A 24718-nucleotide genomic window follows, 5' to 3' on the forward strand; every position below is an offset into this window, starting at 1 on the left:
TTTTTGCATTTCTACATGTTTTAAGTGATTTCCAACCCCCCCCCCCAAAAAAATTGTTACCCCCCCAAAAAAAATTTAGAGAATTTTTTTTTTTGCATTTCTACATGTTTTAAGTGATTTCCAACCCCCCCCAAAAAAATTGTTACCCCCCCCCAAAAAAATAGAGAATTTTTTTTTGCATTTACATGTTTTAAGTGATTTCCAACCCCCCCCAAAAAAATTTAGAAAAATGTTTTTTTTTTTTGCATTTCTACATGTTTTGTGATTTCCAACCCCCCCAAAAAATTATAACCCCCCCAAAAAAAATTGTTGGAGAAATTTTTTTTTGCATTCTATGTTTTAAGTGATTTCCCACCTCCCCCGCCCCCCAAAAAAAATGTTTGAGAAAAAAAAATTTTCAACTTTTTTCAACAAAGTTTTGATTTTTTTTTGCATTTCCACATGTTTTAAGTGATTTCCAAACCCCCCCCCCCCCAAAAAAAAAATGTTGGAGAAAAGAACTATAACTGTCAGCACTGTTGACATCATATTTAATGAATAAGATATAAGGTTCACTTGAGTGACCCAGCAGTATTGGGGGCGGAGGTTTTGCACTCTCCCGAGTGCTCCCCCTCTCGTTCTTACTGCATGTTCTTACTCTAGTTCATATATATATATATATATATATATATATATATATATATATATATATATATATATATATATATATATATATATATATATATATATATATATATATATATATATTACTATACTGAATCTACAGGATTTTTATTGAATATACATGCCCAGTATTGGCCTTTTTTCTTGTTTCACCTTAAAATATGACATATATTGGACCATGCAAAAATACACGTATAAAACATTTTTTTTTAAATTTCTCATCTAATCAAAAGGTTGTCACCCACCGTCTGAGAAAATCAGCATTTGTGTTGGTCAGTGGTGGATTCGCATGATATATGCACATTCTGGCATATTTTTATTTTTCCTTGTTTTATTGCCCTTTTAGAGCCTGGGGCTATGAAATCCCCTAACAAAATGACTAGTTTATCAATAACTCATATTTACGTGTCTTAACTTATTACCAATAATCAATGTAAAAAAAAATGAGATTATCCGGGTGGATACTTAATTACAGTGGCTTGACCAAACTTTCCAACCCAAATGTCTGACTGCACGTCACGTTTTTTATCCCCTGCCGCATGGCGGAAGGGGGATATTGTTGTCACCCAGGTCGTCTGGCTTTCTGTCTGTCCGTCCGGGCGTCAACATTTATAGCTGTGAGTGCGATAACTCATAAACTGTTCGCCATATCGATTTGAAATTTGAGTCACTCATGTACCACCTGAAAAGGAAGAACGCTATTGATTTTGGGCGTGGCCGGATCCAAGATCGCTGACTGGGGCGGCCATCTTGGAAAAAATGTTTTTTGTAATAAATGGAAAACCGCTTATCTGATTTCAATTATTTTTCAATGGTGGGGGATTCCCCATCTCTGATGGTATATTTAAAAAAATGCTTTTATTCTTCTGTGCATCAGATTATTTTCACTAAAATTTATTTCCAAATGGGGTACAGTGATATAGATATAATAGTATAAAAAATATTGAAAACATGCATGGCTTTGGTTTAGAGTAATTTTGCATTTTTGTCCAACTGCACGTCACACTTTTTTGAATTTGATAAAAATTAATTTTCTTTAAAAAAAAATTAAATATTTTTCCAGGTATTTAAATTTTTTAAATTAATTTAGAAGGCAGTTAAAACAGTTTTGGAGAATTTAGGTAGCTTTTTGTTACTCCCAGAATTGATTGAAAATTTACGTCCAAGAATCTGTTCGATAAATCTCTCTTTTAGTGCTTTTCAGCATCTGACAGTCACTGAATAGAGCAGTAATAAAAAAATAGGAATGTATTATTTCTTAATAATCCCAGAAATTGGTATTTTGATTATATTAGATTTGTTGCGAGAATAAGTTACGTACGATGACCTTCATTTATTTTGTCAAAAAAGAAAAATTAGGTAATTTCATTGAAAACTCACAAAACCATCAGAAGAGGTACCCCTTCTTCAAAGTATCATATTTCGGTATATATATATATATATATATATATGTATATATATATATATATATATATATATATATATATATATATATATATATATATGTAATTAAGCTATATGGTTTTTTGTTCTGAACTCAGTTAGACTTACACTATCAGGAAAATGTAGTAAGAAGGCAATGGAACAAACTTCATTTTTTGACATTTTTGAAACAGAGTGGTAACCACATACATGCGCTTAGCCCCATGAGTACTTTGACCAGAGAGGACTTATTTCCATGACGAAGACTTCCATTGCTGTTAAAGAGTGAAGGTGGTATGTTTGTACACTCGTGTTGTCCAACAAGCTCTTGTAAGTCAATCTCTCCACCACCAACTATAACTTGGGATACTCGCTGAAGAAGATTTATTTCAGGAGCTGATGAACTTGATATCTCAGATGGTTTCTTCTTGGACTGAAAAGTATCGAAGGTGCTAAGTTTGATGGAAATGTTGTCACCTTCCCGTTCTAAACATTCCTGGAGAGCCCTCTTACCAATCTCCTTCACACATGTTAGGTCTTTCTGTGTTTCTTGTGATGCATGGATACCAGTAGAGATGGATATTAGTTCAAAAGGTGGGTTCATAAATGGGTTCGCCATCTTTGTTGCAATCTCTTCGAGACACTTTTGAACTGCAGCGGTATCTCGAGTGATATGTGATGTTCCGGCTTCATGATGAACACCAGCAGATCCTGGGTCGTTAACAAATATCATCGTCCTGAACTTTCCAGCAACTGCAGCTACAATTGGTTTAGTGTACAGCCATTTCATCTGAGCTTTAGGTTGCAATGTGATTCCACTTAGGCCCTGCTTTTGTTTCACTTCTGCGTTGTACGTTTGCTCCAAGACCATATCTGGAGACACACCATATTATGTCTGTCATCTGAACGGTGAACAGTGAAATGACCTCGAAGAAACTCTGTATACTTCAGGAGCGGTCCGCTGCAGATCTTTCATCTCCTGCAGATGAAGACTCAAGTATATACCATACTTGTGATGCCCAGCTGCAACTAGGTAGGGCAACATTTTACCTGCCTACTCCAAGTAATCTAGCCAGTTTCCATGGCGCTGTGCATGGATGAAGCAGATGAGTATTTTCATCGTTTCGAGGAAGGTGTGCCATAGAATATAAGTGGCTGACTTGTACATGGTGCTTGTGAACTCATCCAGCAGAGTTTGTGTTTGTTCAAGATGGACTTTAGCCTCACACAGGACAGCTGAGATGACCACATTTTTGTTGAGCTCACAAATGCTCTGTACCACATCAGACAAGCTTTTCAGAGGCTGTGTATCATGGCCCTCTTCTATGCACCATTTTTCAAATGCTTCCCATTGCAAACTTTGCATCACCTCATACAATATCTGCAACGCTCAGAGTTTGGTAGTAGTCACCCTTGTCTCCAAATGCTTTGTTCGCCGTACCTTCCAGTAGTACTTCTGCAACGAGAACATCTTCAGCTCCACTTCTGCGCATAATCTTTGTGACAGCTTTCATATAGTTGTGGATTAGATGAAAGCCACCCAGCATCAGAATCGCATCAGAGAATTCATCTGGGTGTTGTTGGCGTATAGCATAGGCAATCTCGTATATGGCTTGATCAGCAGTGATGACAGTATGACCCATGCCAACGGCTCCAGCAAGCTGAACCATGTTCCTCATGGCCGTTTTAACAACTCCAGGATTGTTGGAGAAGATGGTTGGAGTGGTAGGTACCCAATCTCATTGCCTTTAGTTTCTTGTGCCAACTGAGCACAGAATGCACTGTATCCTGGTAAGGGGTCATCAAACTCTGCAGTAAGTATTCTTGTAGGTGACATCCGACCAAGTGATGAAAGGAACAGTAATTGTTCACCAACTTTTGTGCCATCTGTAGAGAGTGAAGCTGATACATACCAGAGAGTGGTCTTGACTTTTTTCGTTCAGCAGCAGTGAGGTGACATGATTGCATTTCTTCAGTGGGTGCCTCTGCAATAGTTCTGCTCCTGGAGATAGGTCTTTCTTTATCTGGATCACTTTGTTCATTAGGACGTCCAATCTCTATAAGCTGTTGATAATCTTGATGTACTATTAAAGCATCTTCATTTGGTGGCTGTACCATGATTGCACTTGTAGCATGGTATGTTGTTCCATCTCATGTTTTTTCATGCCAGTCGATGTCCAACGTAAAGAGAGTGAATGCATCACACCTCATATTTGGTGGAATGTAGATGCCTTTCTCCTGAATGGTGTTGATAACATCGTATATCGATGTGAGGATACGATGAAATGTATCATAGCTGATTGACTGATCCAAGTGATTCATCAAAGACATCTGAGTCTTGCTGCGTGTGCGGTTGTAGATATCAAAAGACATGTCAACACTGAGGGGCGTTTTTAAATTGCTGATGCTGTACATAAGCTGCTGTGCCCTGTCAACATCATTTCCTAGCATCAAATTCAAGTCACTGTTGCCGTCTCGTTTCGTATCGGACAGAAGCTGACATGTGAATCTGAGAAGTATATCAGGGATGAGCTTCCTTGCGGCTTCGGTGCATATATTCAATAAATCCTCTAGTGATTGCTGTAGATGACTTGAGTGATTTTATGGCACTGCGAAGCATGCGAGCAGTCTTCATGACCATGTGTTCATCTACTTGCTGAGGAGATTCTTGAAGTTCCTAAACCTTCACTAACACATCACCAATTGCCAGTTGGGATGAGCATACAAAGTTTGAACCTCCCTCTCTTGGTGGGAAGGAAATTTTCTCACCGTAATGCATCTGGAGATGTTTCGTCAACTGTGAAGATCTGTAGCTTTCCCAGTTAGAGACACCATTGTCCCGGAGAAGAACCCGATATTTATCCCTCATGGTTTTTAACAGAATTACTGAGGACTCGTTGAACAGTGGTTTGTCTATCATTTTCACCGAAACTTATCAGAGATATGCCATATAAGTCTTCCGGGACATTAGACGAGTCTGGGAGATTTGTCAAGTTCATATATCGGTTCATGCAAGGCTTATGATAGCAGACATCATATGCTATCATATCATTCGGTTTGTCATCAAAAGCCTCTATTCATCGCAACACAGTTTTATCATCCAGTTCTTTAGCTTTTGCAAACACAGACTGTTCCCTGTTCTTTGTTTGTATTTTGGAACGTGGCTTCTTACCATCTTTGCAATAAACCTTGCCACATATCACGCATTGTTCCTTGCTGTTATAGCCGCCAACCATTGAACGTCGCATGTGTGCTTCTGGTTGACCATATTTGTCAGAATGAAGGACATTATCATGTGTGTCCACAGTGTGGTGAGATGATGCTCTTTTATTCTGAATGCGTTCACATGTGGATTTTAGTAAATACTTGTTTCTGCAGCTGGGATGTCACTTTGGGTTGTGATCATCCAAAAATGTTTCCTTGTGGAGGTCCATGCCAAGCCTGTGAGATACATCATCCTGACGTGCCTCTGTTGCTAATCTAAGCTGAATAACTGAAGGTTAATGGATGTTGTGAAGTACTGCATTGGACTTTCGACATATCACACAACAATTATAGTCTATTGTAATGGCAGCTTGCTTGGCTTTCTTGGCAACTGGAGCACACAATTCCACATCAACAAAACTTGTACTTGGTTGTTCAGCTTCATCTGCCATGGTTCATCTGAAAGTACACGAGAAAAATCAAATTTAGTATCTTATACATTTGGACATATGTAAAATATAGGATGGATCTTTTACTTAAATAACGTAAGTTAAATAAATCGTAAGTAAAGCATTTATACTGCTCACGTAGGTCTTTCAAAAACAGCTGAAATCATGAACGACTGAAATTCAGTACATGTATAGCGTATCGTAGTTGCAATGGACGTCCATCCTCACCATGTTATGCAGATGTTGATTATACAGGGGTGGCCAACCTAAAAAAATTCCAGAAGGTCCATACTAATGAAAAAAGTGGGACTATTGCTTTACGGGAAGCGGTTCAAGTATGAAATGATGGTAAAAAATGTGATTTCACAATTTATGCTGGTGGCCATTTTGAAATGTAGGCAAACAAACTAAGATAGATGCATTCTGATTATGCAATTGGATTCCTCACACCCCAAAACATGGTGGAGACACCAATATCATGATTTTTGCTGTTCTGGACATCGAGTTATGGTTGAAAACATGATTTTGTCATAAAGCCGGTGGCCATTTTGTAATGGCAGTCATTTTGGAAAGGGCATGCAGCCAGATGGGATCAATACCCCGAACAGCTTAGTATTAACTTGTCTACCATCCTATGAAGTTTTATACCAAGATCTTGCCTGTCTCTCCGAGTAATGAAGTTACCAGGTCAAAAATGGGATTTCGCAACTTATGATGGCGGCCATTTTGAATTTTAAGCAGCCAAAAAAGAAACGAATTCAACTTTAATGGTACCACTAAATTCGTCATGGTCCCAAACATGGGTTTCGACACAAAAATCATGGTTCCAGCTGTTCTCGAAATTTAATTGTGCCTGAAATATGATTTTATCATTTACGGCATTTACGCCGGCGGCCATTTTGAAAAGACCCCTGTGTACGGCCCTGTGTGGAATTGCCAGAGGGGTGGCCAACCTGAAGGTGTTCCAGAAGGTCCATACTAATGAAAAAATGGGGCCATCGCTTTACGGGGAGCGCTGTCCGGTTCTGTCAAAAATGGGGTCTTGGCTCCCCGGGTATTTTAGCTCACCTGGACCGCCACGGGATAGCTTTCCATCCGTCCGTCCGCAAATACTTTCAACTTCTTTAATGAAACTACACAGACAATTTCAATGAAACTTTGCCACAGCGTTCATCACTCGTGATGTCCCAAAGTTTGTTCATGACATTAAAAAAACAAATCCATAGGTATTTACTTTTTCTCCGTTATATATTTTGTAGGTCATCCAAGCCAACCAATGGTTGCCTGGTTATCTTATCCAGCCACTACCAGGTGAGTGCCCTGGGGTATTTCCCCTATGTTTCCCTTATTGTACACGGCTTCTGCTGTGCTCGTTTTCCCCCATGTCAACGCATCAATGCATGCGAGTTATATAATAACACTTTAGCTGAATAAAAACTTATCTTCCCTTTTATTGGGGTTGATGCCCGATGGCACCAAGCTTCTGTCCTTGACCATGATACTCCTCCAACGTCCTCTGTCTTCAGTCAACTCTCTCCACTCCAACCACCCCTACCTTATGGATATCCCTCCTCACAATCCTCCCATCTCAACTGCGGTGTGCCTCTTTCCCTCCTTTTCTCCCTCAACCTACCACTCCGACACTCTCTTTGCCATTCTCTCTCTTTCCCCATCCGCACCAAATGTCCAGCCCATCTCAGCCGGCATTTCACCAATCTCCCCGTCAAGCTCATCTGCACACCAATCCCCTCCCTCAGTTCATCCATCCTACTTCTATCCACCCTCTTCACTCTCACAATCCTCCTGACCCAGTTCTCACAAACCTGCAGCTTCTGTTGTTTGCTCTCTCTGTCAGTGCCACTGCCTCCAGGCTGTAAAGGTAGGCTGGCGTTACACATGACATTAGAACCTTCACTTTCAATTTTCTTGATCTCTTTCTGTCAAACATTACTCCCTCGACCCCCTTCCATGTGTTCGCACCCACTTGAACCCTCCTCTGCATCTCTACTTCAGACTTACCATCCCCGGTCACTGCTCTGCCCAGACACTCAAACCCGATTTCCCTGCGTGATCTTCTCATTCAACCTGATATTAATTTAATTTCTCTCCTGCCTGACCCACATCATCTTTGTCTTCTCCATACTCATCTTCAGCCCATGCTTCCCAAATGCCTTCTTGCACTGCCACAGTACTTCCTGCATCTCCCGCCCACTGTCCACCACAATAGCCAGATCAACCGCATACAACATCCTCCCCAGCGTGCTGCACAAGAAACTTGGTAACTGAACACACCCCAGATTCATTGCATGACGAGGAGGACACACATCTATCCACACCATGACTTTTTTCGGCCAATCACAACTCCCCATGCCATCACCATGATAAACATGATTGACATTATAGGTGATGAATGTTGTGGTAAAGTTTCATTGAAATCATGTGTGTAGTTTCAGAGAAGACGTTGAAAGTATTTGTGGACTGACTGACGGACGGACGGACGACGCGCCATCCAAAAAGCTCACCTGGAACTAAAAAGCAAGTGACGCCCAGATTCTTTCCGAGAAGGTAATTGAGAATTGTCCTTATGAACGACGTGTATCGAAATAACAAACGATGTGTTGTTTTGATGTTTCACAACAACTCCCTTCAATAGGTGTGCATGTAGATGTCACCGCATTTGCGATCCACCATCTTGGAGTACAAGCAAATAAAGGAAAACGCCACACGCACTGCCTCATTGTATTTGCATTTGTTAAAACAGGAGTTAAAATGGTGAATTTGTGTCCTACATTCTGTTGTGGAAATACTGTGAGGATTGTTTGGGGAGGATTGGTTGTCATATCATAAACTACCTTCAAGCAACGAAGCAGAGATTTCAATATGGAGGATTGACTTTGAGTTATAAGGGTTGTTCAATGAGGATTCAGAATGAGATTCTCACAGTAGTCTTGGAAACACAAATTTGGCTTGTGTCTCGATATCTAATCATGGACCCCAAGTAAGGTGTGTGTGGTGTGCGTGTGTGCATGTGTGTTGATTGTACAGAGGTAGCACACTTACCTTTTAAGCTGTCCCATCTGGGTTTGATTCCTGACCTGACTATAAACTTTATGACACGTGCATCACAGGTTGCTCCTACCCTTAAGTGGACGTTAAGCCGGGTGTCCCGTATGCTCACATCATTTGTTTAATTGGAGTCCAAAAAGAGTTGGTAAAATAAGATGAAGTTTTGGGGCCAAATAAACATACGAGGTTATTATTGTGTGGAAAAGGCGGTGTGGGTGGGGAGGTGGTGGTCAGAAATCCTTAGTTGGAGTGTACAAAGAATAGCTTGGTTGGTGTGCTCGAGTCGGTTAGAGTTGCACCTGTATTCAGGATGTGTCAGAGAAAAATAGTATGTAATGTGTGCACCAGAGAAGGTGGTGATTGTAATTTTAGAGAAGTATATGGTAAGGAGTCCAGGTGGATGATTTGTGGGCACAAAGGCACATGGAAAGTGCTTCGTACTTTTACATGGAGACATCACGGGCTGTTTGGTCATGGACTGTGAGCTTGGACGGAGGAGGGAATTGTGCAGCCCTGGAGAGGGGCAAAATGGCTCAAAATGACGAGCCACCCATTGGCAGTTGAGCGGCCACTTTCAAATTGCAGGACGCACGCTGGAAAGTGGGTCCGAAGGATGAAAAAGCCATGTCCACGCATGCGCATCATGAGACAGGACCGAAAACAGAACAGAATGGTTCGAGATCACATATCATCTCTCTGTCTCTCTCTCTCTGTCTCTCTGTCTCTCTGTCTCTCTGTCTCTCTGTCTCTCTGTCTCTCTGTCTCTCTGTCTCTCTGTCTCTGCTTGGTTGCCAACATGGATGGTTTGAGAAACCACAAAGGTGTTTGCCTGCTCAAGTCCCTGCCTGCCCCATTGTTTCCTTTTATTTTGGACACATGAACTGAGGCTTGTGAAAAAGCTTGAGAAAAATGGAAGGGAACAAAATGGAAAGGGGGAAACACCAACAGCATAGTAGAAGTGAGAGTGAGATTGAGGAGAGGGGGAGAAGGACGCACGGAGTGAACAAGATGCACATGAGCTGAATCCACCCATCCCTTGGGACCATACTCTGTGCAGAGCGTTTGTGCTGCTGAAGCCGTCTGGCTATTGGGTGCAACCTGGACGGGTCGCCACTCCGACACAGGATACCAGCAAGCTGGCACTCGTTTTGCCGACCTCGGAAGGATGACAGGCCGAGTTAACCCCACCTGGTATTAATTCAACCGCTGAGCGAGATTTGAACTCGGGACCCTAGGATCCAAGGCCCGCCACCCTAACCATTAAGCCAACACCAGGTATGTTTGTGTATTGTGTACATGACCGGTCTAAAGTTTTACAACACCCCCATTTTTCCAGTTTTTACTGAAATTTAAGCAGTATAATGTTTCAATGTACTCTGATATTAAAGCAAAGAACAAATAAACAATTGCAGATAAAAAAGAAATAATGGAATCGTTTTGTCGAACAAAATTTAATCTAAAATTTTGACTCGTAAAATTATCTACCTTTTGCAGATAAAACAGCCGAACATACTCGTGGCATTCTTTCTACAATGGAAATCAAATTAAATAGTGTTCGGAAAGTTCTTCCCAATACTGTTGTAGAAGTTCCCACAGATGTGTTGCACTTGGAGGTTGCTTTGCTTTCACCCTTCTGTCCAGTTCATCCCAAACCAGCTCAATTGGGTTTAAGTCTGGAGACTATGCTGGCCATTCCATGATTTGAAGCCTACCGTCTTGTTTTTTTTTCTTCTGAGGTAGTTCTGACATAGCCTGGAGGTATGCTTTGGGTCGTTATCTTGCTGTAGGATGAACCCCTGACCAACTCCACATAGACCAGAGGGTATTGCAATGCATTGTAAAATGTTGTGGTAGCCCTTTTGGTTCAGCGTGCCAGTCACTCTGTGCAAGTTGCTGACTCTGGATCCAGCAAAGGGAGCCCCAGATCATCATGCTTCCTCCTCCATGTTTGACAGTTGGTGTCACACTGAGGAACCATCCTTTTGCTCACTCAGTGGCGTACAAAAACCCTGCGTGATAAACCGAATATTTCAAATTTTGATTCATCGATTCATGAGACCTTGTTCCAGTTTTCAGTCGTCCACTGGTGGTGCTTCATGGCCCAGGCAAGCCTCTTTTTCTTATTTTGCCATCTCAGCAATGGCTTTCTTACTGCCACTTGACCTGTCAAACCTGCAGCTCGAAGTCTTCTCTTCACAGTTAAAACTGAGACTTCCTTACTTCGACCAGTGTTAAGCTGTGCTTGAAGCTGCTGTCCTGCGAGGTGCCCATCACGCAAGCTGTTGACCCTCAGAAACTTGTCTTCTGATTGTGTTGTGGCTTTGGGTCTGCCAGACCTCTTCCTGTCGGTTTCCTCCAGTTTCCAAGTGCCTTTTGATGGTGTAGGAATGTGTACTCACTGACACCTTGGCTTCTTTGCAATTTCTTCAAAGGAAAGACCTGCACTTTTCAGGGTTATAATGGTCTGTTTGTCTTCCTTTGTTAATTGTCTTTTTCTTGCCATTATGACAGCAATATACTACTTCCTGCAGTGCAATATTGTCAAAATAATGCTTCAGAGAGTGCAGCAACACAGTCTGTTCTAACACTGCTTTTATGCAGACAGAGGGTTTGTAACTAATCAACAAAAGTTGGGACACCTGTAGGAATTGTTTGCATCAACTTTCAAGGCCGAATTTACTTCCATTGCTGCAGAACAGCTGCAGTTGCTAACCCATTACTTGTTCCTTGAAATTTACATTGTTTTTCAGTTTTTGGTGACCTAAACTTTTTTTTTTTTTAACCTCTGGCAGTTTACTGCTTCGCTTTGTACATTGTTTTTTAACCTCTGGCAGTTTACTGCATTGCTTTGTACCATTTCAGGGTATTCACTGGATTTGAACTGCTTAAATTTCAGTAAAAACTGAAAAATGGCAGTGTTCTAAAACTTTTGATTGGTAATGTATATTGTGACGTCCACGGGACTTGAACAGTCCCGCCAACGAAGAATGAGCCGAAACGATGGAGGCAGTTTATTTATTTATAACCCAAACATGGCGGTTCTAATCGCTCTACCGCAAACGGGACGAGGAAGGTGGCACGAGTCACTTTTCACTGAGTTGATGATGTTTATTCGTTTTTACTACTAACCAGAAATAACAAGACTCGGCAAGAAGAGGGATCCGGGGCGATTCGACGGGATGGTGTGGGATCGGGCGTGGGGAAAAACACAGACAATTCCAATGAATATACAGATCTCAATCCCTCAAAGGCGCCAAGCACGCACGCACGCACGCACGCACGCACGCACGCACGCACACACACACACACACACCGTAGCTATTTCTGGTGGTCAGGCTGGACCGTGGTGTGGACGCAACTGTCCCTGGATCGGCGTCGGATGAGCTGGCCTTGCTCTCGTCAGGGGGGCAGGAGAAACCGTGGTGCTGTCGACCTCCTGGTCTTGGCCCAAGTCCGCTCACAGCCGCCAGGGAACCAGTTCTGGCGCCAAGTTGCGAGCAGGAGAGTTAGGCAGGTCCGCCCGCCGTTCGACCCCGTACTCCGCGTCAGCAGAACCCCAGAGCCAACCAAGGTGAGGCACGAGGCTCAGCAAGGCTCCAAGACACGATCAAGAACACGATCGAATCAGCACAACAACAAGGATGCTCCCCGCGCAACAGCCTCCCCACCAAAAAAACACGATCTTTTGGTTGTAATCTTCTTCCTCTTTCTTTTCGACCCCGAACAGAACCTTTTTATCCTCCTGTCCTCGTCACTTCCAATCGAGCCGTTTATTGGCCCACCGCCGTCGCCTTCTGCCAATCGTGATCACGGGGCGGAGCCATCCGCTGCACTGTCCTGTGACGTCACGGCCAGTCTCCAGAGAATACCAAAAGGGGTTTACGCAGACACACTTACCCTATCCCGTGTCCCTATCTAATTACGTGACAATTATCATTTCCCCCTTGAAGAAATGAACATTTACTGGACAACTTATCACCACTGAATTGCTACTTATTACATCGAGATCCTGGTAAACTCGAACAGCATGGCATACCTAATTAAACATCCTAATTACCCTTTGAATGCATACCCCCCCCTCAAACGTAACACTGCCCCCTCCTCTGGTACCGCAGCTCCTGCAAGGTATATCACAGGCGCTACCGTACCAGCCTTAACACTTACTGACTCACACCTAATTAACCTAACGAAATAAAGTAGGAGGGGCAATGGGCAGCGAGTCGCAGCTAACTTACCTATCCTGCTTAATGTACTACCTACCCCCTTATGGCCTTATCCTCGCCTAAACAATCATTCGTTTTTTTTTTTGTTTTTTTTTTTTAATTTTATCACATGAGAGCACTGAGCGAAGTTGCACTCCATCCTCTGGATCATCGCTCTTGCCCAGCACTCTTCCAGTGATCTGGGGAGGGGAAACAAAAGGTTCCACAAAAACACAACACTTATACTTTACATTCCTACTCTAAGCCTTAACGACGCTATTCACAGGATATTTACACTTGACCGCCTCCCCCAGTGGATGCTAATAGACCCAGCGTTACCTGGGGAGCCAATTTTCAAATTTGTTTGACCCCAAAATTATGCGGACATCATGCCCTTGCTGCACATGTCAAGTTGTGCGGGATCGAGTGGGACTCACACATCTTCACAACACTCACACCATGGTAATCATCACATTTCTAGGTCATGGTCCCCATTTTAATCATGCAGGCTGAATCCCGTCGTGGCCGTGGGGTGGGTTACCACAAGATGATGGGGGCATCTCAGGTGCAACCATGCCCACAGGTAAGCTTTAGTCCAACCCGGACGTTTCTCCGCCCCGCTCCCTTTGATTCCCTCCCCCCTGGTAGCCATCAGCTCTAATCCCGTATAACACACTGGAAGGGGTCTCACTGGCTCCTCTGGCCTTCCTGGGTCGCCAAGGTCCTACCCGCCTTGGTCGCCCAACCAGACCCTCTCCCAGTTGGCTCCAGACACTGTCACCATTAGCCACCAGGGGTGAATCTCCTTGAAGGGGGTCGCAATTCCCGCTCACCGTGAGCTTCAGCAATCCCTGTGGACAAGCACATCATCCCCACCCACAAAACCCACATGACTCCCCCACCCCATCGGCCTTACATGTGACACCTGCATTTCTAACACTTCACCGACCATGACCTTCCCTGTTACCACACCATGTCCAATAAAAATCAATGTGTGCACCATACATTTCACTTCTTAACTTGAAGCAACTCACACAGCACTTCTCACCCGATCCACGCACCAGCCATTGGACAGCCACTTGTGCCCGCTTTGTTACCAATTACCCACTGTCCCGATTGTCACTCTAAAACCCAGCAGAACTTACAAACCCATGCCAATTTTCCCACAATTCATTTTTTTCCACCAAAGGAGGGCACTTCGCCACAATCTCAGCAGCCGAGCATGGCCGTATATGCTCAGCCCAATCTAGTCTCCCCGACCCCCGACAGTGATCTCCGGACCTGACCTATGAAAGGGCATCTCGGATAGACCTGGCGGTTCAGCAGGAGGATTCACCTTCTCCGAGTCTAAAAGTCTATTGGAGAGTCCCTCCATCGCCGGGTACCGGCAATATCGTTGCATGTGTCCTCTTCGCCCGCACCGGAAACAACTCCCCATAAAAGGCCCCCGTAAGTATCGATGAAATGTCTCTTCCGGTTCCGGACCCCCTCGGCCATAATCGAATTGCTCTATTGGCTGGGCTGGACTCCGCCGCTTTGGCGCACCAACTACCGAATTACCCCTTATCAAACTTGACAGTTTCTGGCAAATTTCCTGAAACATTTGGGTAATGCCAATTTCTCCCAGCCCCTCTCCTTGATCCTGAATCTCAGCCTGTCGGATCGTCACCGATGGCCTCTCGGGCACCCAACCCGGCCGACTCCACGAGGCCAGCCTGGCCGCGCACTCGGCCGCTCGGTGAACGGTGGGTGGGTCAGGAAGAGCAGCTAAAAAATTCTCTAGTGCCAGTCTGTCCCACGCCTCCACTGTAAGGTCCCGATACGCGATCCTGACTGATTGGTAAATGTCCTGTGCCAGCTCCTGCACTGTCTCACCCGGCTTTAATCTGCGGTGCTGGAGCTGAGCCCGCACCAGATCACAGTTTGCCGCGAACCCAAACCGACGGCTCAACGCCTCGCAAATGTGGGAGCTGGTCAACATCCCCTCCGCGATCACGTTTAACACGTCTGCGGCTGGTCCCCGCAACGTTGCCACCAAATTCCCTGTACGTTCCCGCTCATTCCACCCGTTTAGTCGGGATATGCACTCAAATTGCGTCAGAAAAGCTTCAACGCTCCCTGACCCGTCGAAATTTACCAGGGGGATCACTATTACGGTGGCCCGCTTCTCAGTTTCTCCCTTGTCCGAATCCAGCCCAGGGATCAAACACCCTTGTGGCTGCGTATCCAATTTCGGAGCCCACTGTGGCCAAAGATGTTTTGTGGTGAGGGTCTCATGGGTCAATTTTGCCTCCTGTTCCAAACGTTGAATGGACCGATTCACCTCTTCCCGCAGGATCTTCTGGGCCCGGACAACCTCCTCCAAGGCTCCGTCGCGAGTTTGTAGCTGCTCCTCAACCAACCCGGACACTCTACTTACAAAAGACGGCTCTACCAGGCCTTTATCCAAGACTTCATCTTGGCTCATAATTTTATCTTGTTCGTCCAAACGAGCCTCCAATCCTTTTACCTCCTCCGCCAAATTCATCCCTTGCTTCCTCAGCTCTCCCCACTCTTCAACTTGCAGCTGCATACGAGCATCCACACAGGCACGATGACGTTCCAGGCTTTCATCCACTTTATCAACCCGAATGTTCGTTGCATCAATTTTATCTACCAATTTTTTTCGTATATTTTCCCCCTCCAATGTAATTTCTACCTTTGTTTCCTCCAATCTATCCTCGAATTTGCTTTGTATTTCTCCCAATTTAACATCCACACACTCCTGCATCTCAGTTTTCATTTTCTCCATCTTTTCCCCCAATTCATCCCTCATTAAATCAATCCGTGCACCCAACTGTTCCCCCATTACCCCCAATTGATCTGTCATTTCTGCCCTCTGTGCCGTCATTTCTGCCCTCTGTGTCACGAATTGATTTTCCATTTGTGCCGTCATTTCTGCCCCCTGTGTCACGAATTGATTTTACATTTGTGCCGTCATTTCTGCCATTTGTGCCCCCTGTGCTGTCATTTTTGCCCCCTGTGCTGTAATTGCACTCATTAAACGTTCCAACATTGTCCAGATCTACATCGTGCCGGTTTCCGGCGCTGCCGGCTCCGTTACGGGCGATGAAGCACGGTCCACGCTCGGAATGGGGGAGGTTCCAACCTTACCCCCGTCTCTCCTTTCTTTCCCCAACTCGCTGCCAGACACGTGGCCTTCCTCCTCAAACATCTGCACATCCGCCATGGTGCAGAAGTCCCGTTTGCTGCCAATTAATTTAAATTTGAAAAATCCCGCCAAAATTTTCCCGCGCTCACGCGCTTTTCTGTTGTAATTTTATATTCCAATTCGTGGCGAGATTTTAATCTTGGTATATTCTCCCGATACCAAATATAATTTAGAGGGGTTCGAACATCCAACACCCTGACACCAATGTGACGTCCACGGGACTTGAACAGTCCCGCCAACGTAGAATGAGCCGAAACGATGGAGGCGGTTTATTTATTTATAACCCAAACATGGCGGTTCTAATCGCTCTACCGCAAACGGGACGAGGAAGGTGGCACGAGTCACTTTTCACTGAGTTGATGATGTTTATTCGTTTTTACTATTAACCAGAAATAACAAGACTCGGCAAGAAGAGGGATCCGGGGCGATTCGACGGGATGGTGTGGGATCGGGCGTGGGGAAAAACAGACAATTCCAATGAATATACAGATCTCAATCCCTCTAAGGCGCCAAGCGCGCGCACGCACACACGCACACGCACACGCACACGCACACGCACACACACAGTACCTATTTCTGGTGGTCAGGCTGGACCGTGGTGTGGACGCAACTGTCCCTGGATCGGCGTCGGACGAGCTGGCCTTGCTCTCGTCAGGGGGGCAGGAGAAACCGTGGTGCTGTCGACCTCCTGGTCTTGGCCCAAGTCCGCTCACAGCCGCCAGGGAACCAGTTCTGGCACCAAGTTGCGAGCAGGAGAGGGAGGCAGGTCCGCCCACCGTTCGACCCCGTACTCCGAGTCAGCAGAACCCCAGAGCCAACCAAGGTGAGGCACGAGGCTCAGCAAGGCTCCAAGACACGATCAAGAACACGATCGAATCAGCACAACAACAAGGATGCTCCCCGCGCAACAGCCTCCCCACCAAGAAAACACGATCTTTTGGTTGTAATCTTCTTCCTCTTTCTTTTCGACCCCGAACAGAACCTTTTTATCCTCCTGTCCTCGTCACTTCCAATCGAGCCGTTTATTGGCCCACCGCCGTCGCCTTCTGCCAATCGTGATCACGGGGCGGAGCCATCCGCTGCACTGTCCTGTGACGTCACGGCCAGTCTCCAGAGAATACCAAAAGGCGTTTACGCAGACACACTTACCCTATCCCGTGTCCCTATCTAATTACGTGACAATTATCATTTCCCCCCTTGAAGAAATGAACATTTACTAGACAACTTATCACCACTGAATTGCTACTTATTACATCGAGATCCTGGTAAACTCGAACAGCATGGCATACCTAATTAAACATCCTAATTACCCTTTGAATGCATACCCCCCCATCAAACGTAACAATATGTATAGATATCTCTATCTCTTTGGATATCTATATATATATATATATATATATATATATATATATATATATATATATATATATATTTTTTCTTTTTAGAGCCAGGGAGGCAGATGGAGTAAAAACAATTATCTCACTATTCTCTGCACATGTGCGGCAAACGGCAGGTTTGTTTTCCGATTTGTGTTCATAATATAACATTCAATTTGTATATGTTGTTCCTCGATCATAAACTGGTAAACTAACGTTTTGACGGACGGCATAAACCAATTGCTTAACCTCGCTCTTTGCTTCGTTTGCGTAGTTAAAATATCACCGGCAGTTTCTCGCTGGGCAACGGCAGACGTGCTGATAAGGCCTATTTCTCCTCACTGTGACTTTGCCCTTTGATATTTTGACCCAATTTTTATTTTGTCTTCATATTCTCATTTCAAAGGTTTCATGAAAATGTGATGCCAAAGCTCAGATGGTAAAAACAGTTATGTCTCCCTGTGTCTCTCTGTCTCCCTGTGTCGCCCTGTCTCCCCGTGTCGCCCTGTCTCCCCGTGTCGCCCTGTCTCCCCGTGTCGCCCTGTCTCCCCGTGTCGCCCTGTCTCCCCGTGTCGCCCTGTCTCCCTGTGTCGCCCTGTCTCCCTGTGTCGCCCTGTCTCCCTGTGTCGCCCTGTCTCCCTGTGTCGCCCTGTCTCCCTGTGTCGCCCTGTCTCCCTGTGTCGCCCTGTCTCCCTGTGTCGCCCTGTCTCCCTGTGTCGCCCTGTCTCCCTGTGTCGCCCTGTCTCCCTGTGTCGCCCTGTCTCCCTGTGTCGCCCTGTCTCCCTGTGTCGCCCTGTCTCCCTGTGTCGCCCTGTCTCCCTGTGTCGCCCTGTCTCCCTGTGTCGGCAGACAGTCTGATTAGGAAATGAGTAAAGATAATTTTGCTCATGTTGTCTGTGCTGAATTTGCACTTCCCTGTCCTCCCACCTCTTGCGACTTTTATTTATAACTCAACCCAAGAAGGAAATGTGGTCAAGGTGTGAACATTCATAAACCCCTTTTTTGAAAGATGCCATGTGATCTATAATATCCAAATGAAAGTTCAAATGGAAGAGATGGCCTTGTATCATGCTTTTAACAGCAAACTCTCACCTGCACCCTCCATCGCACTACAACAGAATCGTAGATCTCTGGGAACAGAAGTCAGACCAAATATCTCAAAGGCAAGCGTTCTACCAGTGGAGCCATTCTGACCTCCATTCCAATATTGAAATTGACGAATTTCTGCAACTTGCCTTGTCTTTTTGACTAGATTTGGAAAGGTTGAAAATGAGTTTGCAAACAGGAAGAGTGTGTTGAGTGTTAAAATAATGTATGCCTTGTGTTTGCATATGTGATTCGCAGATATCATGTTTTGGATGGCGAGATGAACCAGATGGATGAATTCTTTGACATATCTGGGTTTGCAGTATCCAGCAGCCCAAGCAGAGACACTTTTGACATGTCTGCTCATAAGTCTCAATTTCAAGGTAAGGTGGCATTTATCAAAGATCTCAGTGAAACCTTACTCGATGTTTTACGACAGTTTCATCTTTCGCCTTAATTGTTATTTCTTCATGGCTCGACTCACATTCGCTGATCCATATCCAAAACGCCAGCCCTCGCACTAATAATCTCTTGAGAACGAATGTTTATGAATGTATTACCAGCAGAGTTGTGTAGCCATGCTGTAACATAAGAGCATGAAAATATTCGGCCAATCCTTCAGTTTGATTTGAGTTCAGCCATATCTTTGCTGTACTTCACACTGCATTGGAACAGCACTGTTAGCAATGATCAATTAAGGTTGCCTGCGTCTACTTATGATGCTGCTTCTTCCTTGCCAAGGAAAAGACATAATCTGCAGAAACCTGATCGTTTTTGTTTTTTTATGTCATCTCTATGTCATCTCTCAGTAGAGATGACCTAATAACCCCAGTCTCGAAGTCTGTCCATCCACAATCAAACCGAGTGGAGACAAATAACCAATAGTGGAATGGATAGAAGTCGATGAGACATGCACAACGATATAACTTTCAAGGTCGTCCAAGGTCGAGGTCAACGTCATGAGGCTGTCAAAGTTGCGAAAATCGTCGATTTCAAATCATATCTCCTCCCTCATTTATCAAGAGAGATCAAATGTAATTAGTGATCCAGATACTATGGACTATTATCAAGAACAACACAAGCCATTTTATTTTGAAATTTGCTCTCGTTCCATTTTTATATCCCTTCAAACTTCGTTCTGATTCCCCGTATGGGCCATTCATTAAGTACGTACATACAAAAAGAAAAGTATTAAAAAATTAAGAACCGGGACTCTCCGAGACAAATATTACATTTGAAGCTTTTGTCAGATTTAACTAAAACAATGGAACACAAGTTTATATGCACACTTACTTTCATTTATGACATTAACATTGTTTTGAATGTCAATTTGTACTTTTATTTTCAAAAATGACGTGCTGTGATATTAAAAGAAAAAGGTAAATTACACCGCTCGGGACTGCATTGTCATGGCTTACAAACATCGGTTCATAAGGAGCGGCTGGCTTTGCAAGCGATTAGCGATGTATGAGGGGGTGGGTGGGTGGTCACTCGCCTGCATACAGAGGGGGGTGGGTGGGTGGTCACTCGCCTGCATACAGAGGGGGGTGGGTGGTTTTGAAACCCGTAAGTAGAGCGTACGTACTTTATGAACTGCCCTTATTCCAGTCTGGCACAGAGTTACTTTTGACCTCTGGCAGAGATGACCGGCACTCCTGCTCGGGGGTATTTATTTAAGATAAAATATAGTTTCTCTGGTGACATAATCTTCATTTCCTCTTTCTTTCTTTCTTTCTTTCTTTTCTTTTGTTCACAGATGATGGTGTATTCTGTGGAAAAGAGGGCTTGAGATCTGTGGCTGAAATTCGTATCCTTGTGGACCTTGCATGCAGTTTTGTAATCTACTTCATCATATTTTTGTTGGGTTTTCCCAAAATTCTTCCTGGGAATTCAACTAATGCTGTGATTGATCCCAGTGTGAGATTTAATGAATGAGTCATGACCTGGCTGCCTTTGTCTGCATGTTTCACTTCCTTAGTGTTTTGAATCAGCTCTTCCGTACAGGAATGTATTTCGAGAATTTCCATACTTCAACCCCGTTCAATCGCGTGTTATGGATGATGTATGCAGTTTGTTTATGACACTCATCATTTGTAAAATTACTTGATTTTACTTGTCACTGTGACTTTGAATAAGTGTTTATTTCTTTTAGATTTTTGTTTTTTGATTGATGTTTATTTTGCAATGGCTCGTGTGTTTGTTAGGTTCTCTACACAGATCGAGGTCTCGTCGTGTGTGCTCCCACGGGATCGGGGAAAACAGTAATTTTTGAGCTGGCAATTATCAGACTTCTCCTGGAGAATCAAGGACCGAACTTCACTGCAAAAATAGTTTACAGTATGATATTTTTGTATTTATTCCCATTCATGTGTAAATGAGATGCCTTCAGGTGGTTTGCAACTCCTTTTTTGTTAACATGTTCCTGAACTTGCAGGTTATAGTTCTTGATTACTTAGCAGTGTTGATCTCACACACATGGTATATAATGCACCTTCACTAATTTTTTTATGGTTTGGGGGGGGGGGGTGGGGAGCTGTTGGGGGTGAGAGGATATTGTAATCTGCTCTGTCTGTCTGTCCTTACATCATGCTATCTCTTAAATGGTTGTATAAAAATTCATCAAATGTGGGAGTTATAATCACCACATGGCAAGAATGTGCAAGAGCGGTATTTTTTTGGCCCTGCCCCCCCCCCCCCCCCCCGGGCTCCTGCGATGGGGTCAAAATGTCAAATACCAAAACATGCAATTATGGGCACATTCTTAAACATTTTTAAATCGAACTTTGTATGTGCGATCAACAGTGGGAGAAATATGTAACGATGCTCTGGATTTGACCTCTGGTTCACACCTCAGGGAGTGGAGACTTAGGGTTATCAGAGTCAAAACAAGATTATTTTTTTTTCAAACTCAAAATTTGATATTGTCATTCCTAGTGAAATGTTTTGCCATCTTTGAACTTTGCTTGAGGTGAGAAGCATGAAGATTTGCGATGGCATGCCATCAACTTTGCTCTTGTATTTTGTTTGCAATGACATCGCAGTAGCAGTTGCTCTTCATATCCAAGAAGGTCGTTTAAGCATGAGTCACGTTTGCTCTACGGCTCGGATACGGTGGCCGTATCCCCCCCTGAATTGACAGAAACGTGCGGCGGCCGCAGACTTTCTGAGGTGGCCTCAGGGTGGCCCTACGCTGTATGGCTATCTTTTACAGGTCGTAGGGGTCTCCGTGGAATTAAAGCGCAGAGTTATAACTTTGTTCATTTCTAGGTTGGCCGTAGCAATTCGACAAGCCGTAGCCATGACGTAGATGTGTTCCACGTCGACCGTATGTAGGGCGTACAATGGGCTTGCATTTTCCGTAGGCTCTTATCAATGAAAAATGAATTTTGCCAACCCCAAAAAAATTACGGCGGCCGCACTATTTCCACGTTCGCCTTAGGGCCCCCCTGCGGTCACCTTGTGGGCACCTTGTGGGCACCTTGAGGCTACCTTGTGTCTGCCTTGAAAATTCTATGACCACTGCAGGAATGCCCTAAGGTCACCGTGCGACATCAAATCAAAGATCGTACGGCACCCCTACGTTTTCGGTCTCCACAATTTCTAAATACCCCGTGCGGCTACCCAAAAAATAAAAACATATGTGACTGCAACATTGTGTGACCGTGGAAATACTGCGGCCGCCCTATAATTGCTAGTGGCCGTAGATTTTTTTAGACCCTACGGCCGCCGTGCCAAATGTGACTGAAGCATTACATGAAATGTGTGAACTACCTGGTCATTTTCTTTTACTGTGCAGAAGCCACACACTAAGAAAATAAGAAGTGTAACCTGGTGTCAAGGAACCTCCAAAAAAACAGATCAGTTGCTACTCACAGTCCATGCAAAAATTTGGAACTTGGCCAGGGTGATAACTGGATAAAACTTTGCGAAGGACACCATGGGATCTTTAATGTCCACCAACTAATGCCAGCAGAAATGACAGCCGGTTTAATGTCCATTGAAGGGAAGGCACACTCATTGATGTATTGCTCTGTTTTCAAAATACCTGGTGACAATCTCTTCTAAGTTTGGGTTAGTTAGTTAATTTCAACAACTGTCCTTACCTTCCCCGCTTCTCCCTTGTCCTACCCTCCCTCTCCCCTCCCATGCCCTGCACCCAAAGCCTCCCCCCCTCCCTCTTCATTAACAGTGTGGACCTCAAATATCCGGGGCCTTCGCTCAAACCTTACAGATCTTTCCATCCAGGTTGCCACTGACAAACCAGACATAATCTGCCTAACAGAAACTTTCCTTCCTCAAGACATCTCTGACTCTCTCATATCTCTCCCTGGTTACTCCTTCCTCCGGTATGACAGACCTGAGCCTCGTCCTGGGGGAGGAGTTGCTCTCTTCATCAAAGACTCTATTCTTCACTCTCCATGCACTGTCCTCATTCCCCCACTCCCCCCCCCCCAGGAATACCTCTGGCTGTGGCTTCCCTCCACTCCCACCTCATGTTTATACATGTATTGTACCGTCCACCAAACAGTGATGACTCCATTTACACTTCACTATCCGAAAACATAGACCAACTTCTATCCCCTCATCCGAACTCTCTCTTCCTCATATGTGGTGACTTCAATTGTCATCATGCCAGTTGGTGAGGTGTGGATACCTCTCTCACCTGTCATGGCACTTCAGCAAAAGACTTCTGTGACTCATTTGGACTGACTCAATTGGTCATCTTACTGACCTGGATCTCAACCAATGGTACTCCATCTCTTCTGGATCTGATTTTGACAAATTTCCCTGAAAATATCTGCCGTTCTTCCTCCGCTCCAATCGATTCTTCTGACCACGTGCTTGTCAAAGTAAACATCTCTCTGGCTGTTATCAGAGAACCACCTCAGCACCGTCGAGTCTAGCATTTCACTCAGGCCGACTGGCAGGGACTCCAAGCAGCCATCAAACTTCGAGACTGATCTCCCATCGCTACTTTCTCCAACATTAACTCATCCTGGGAATTCTTTCAAAGAAACTTGCTGAAAATCTTCTTTATCTCTTTGCTGATGACTTCACCCTCTGCCGTACCATCTGTCATCCCTCATAACGGCAAGCAGCAGCTTCTTCGCTGTCTGCATATCTGTGTAAAATCACAAACTGGGCCAACACGTGGAACATGTCTTTCATTCCTGACAAATCTCACACTCACTCTGTCTCTCCGAAAGGACCGTTGGAAACCCCCCCCCCCCCCACATCTACTTTCTCAACAATCCTCTGGAAGTAGTCCCTTCATTCAAGCCTCTGGGTCTCACTCTCTACCATGATCTTTCCTTGGAAATCCACATTTTCAACCTGGCCTCCAAAGCCAGTCGCCGATTGGGAATCCTCCGTCGTGCAAAGTCCTTCCTCAGCCCATCTGAACTCCTGACCACCTACAAAGCTTTCATCTGCAGCCTAATAGAGTACTGCTCTCCCCTCTGTGCTGGTGCTCCTGCCCCTCACCTTTATTGGCTTCACACTGTGGAAACCAAGGCTTTTAGGATCATTGGTATCTCCCGTGGTGAGCTGAGTCTTTGGGCCTCTCACTCTCTCACCGCAGGCAGGTTGGTGGTCTTTGTCTTTTACCGTCTCCTTTCTGGTCTCGCCCCCCCTCCCCTGCCCCTGCTCTGTCTGCGATATGTCCCCCCCCCCCCCCATATTTCCAAAGGGCGCTGAAGGTCCGCCAGCAACTCCATTCTGGTAAAACTACCAAAATCACGAATAACTGCTCACATTCACTCTTTCATTCCTCTTTTTTTCCCGCCTTTGGAATAAACTCCCACACTCTGTTCAATCCCATTCTTCCCTCCAGGCCTTCAAAATAGCCGTTTACCACCACCTCTTATCTTCCCCCATCCAAAACCTCGATCTTTTCTTCCCCTGTTAATCCACCCCAAACCCATCTCCATGAAATTCCCTGCTTTCCTTCTTGAAACTCCCTGTAGTGTCCATCTTGCATACACTGTTCCCCACCCCATTCCTCTCCCTTCCACATATCTAATGTCTCTGTTCCCCACT

General features: G+C 44.7%; 1 protein-coding gene and 1 pseudogene across 6 annotated transcripts in view; one reads left to right on the top strand and one right to left on the bottom strand.

Moving 5' to 3' along the window:
- HFM1 (helicase for meiosis 1) overlaps positions 1 to 24718 on the top strand; it is a 306617-nt gene that overhangs the window by 12839 nt on the left and 269060 nt on the right. For all 6 annotated transcript variants that reach the window (XR_015059302.1, XR_015059303.1, XR_015059305.1 and 3 more), the window contains exons 2-5: positions 18938 to 19062; positions 20436 to 20486; positions 20671 to 20741; positions 20884 to 21016. Coding sequence is in view for 1 of the 6 variants with exons in the window: in XM_085885562.1 (XP_085741688.1) it covers positions 18938 to 19062; positions 20436 to 20486; positions 20671 to 20741; positions 20884 to 21016 (380 nt within the window). In the remaining 5 variants the exon portion in view is untranslated. The remainder of the gene's footprint in view (positions 1 to 18937; positions 19063 to 20435; positions 20487 to 20670; positions 20742 to 20883; positions 21017 to 24718) is intronic.
- On the bottom strand, positions 2790 to 6057 carry LOC147025012 (uncharacterized; annotated as a pseudogene).

Source organism: Eptatretus burgeri, chromosome 6, assembly GCF_056783735.1.
Source record: "Eptatretus burgeri isolate ZD-2024b chromosome 6, Ebu_testis_v1, whole genome shotgun sequence".
NCBI classification, from domain to species: domain Eukaryota; kingdom Metazoa; phylum Chordata; class Myxini; order Myxiniformes; family Myxinidae; genus Eptatretus; species Eptatretus burgeri.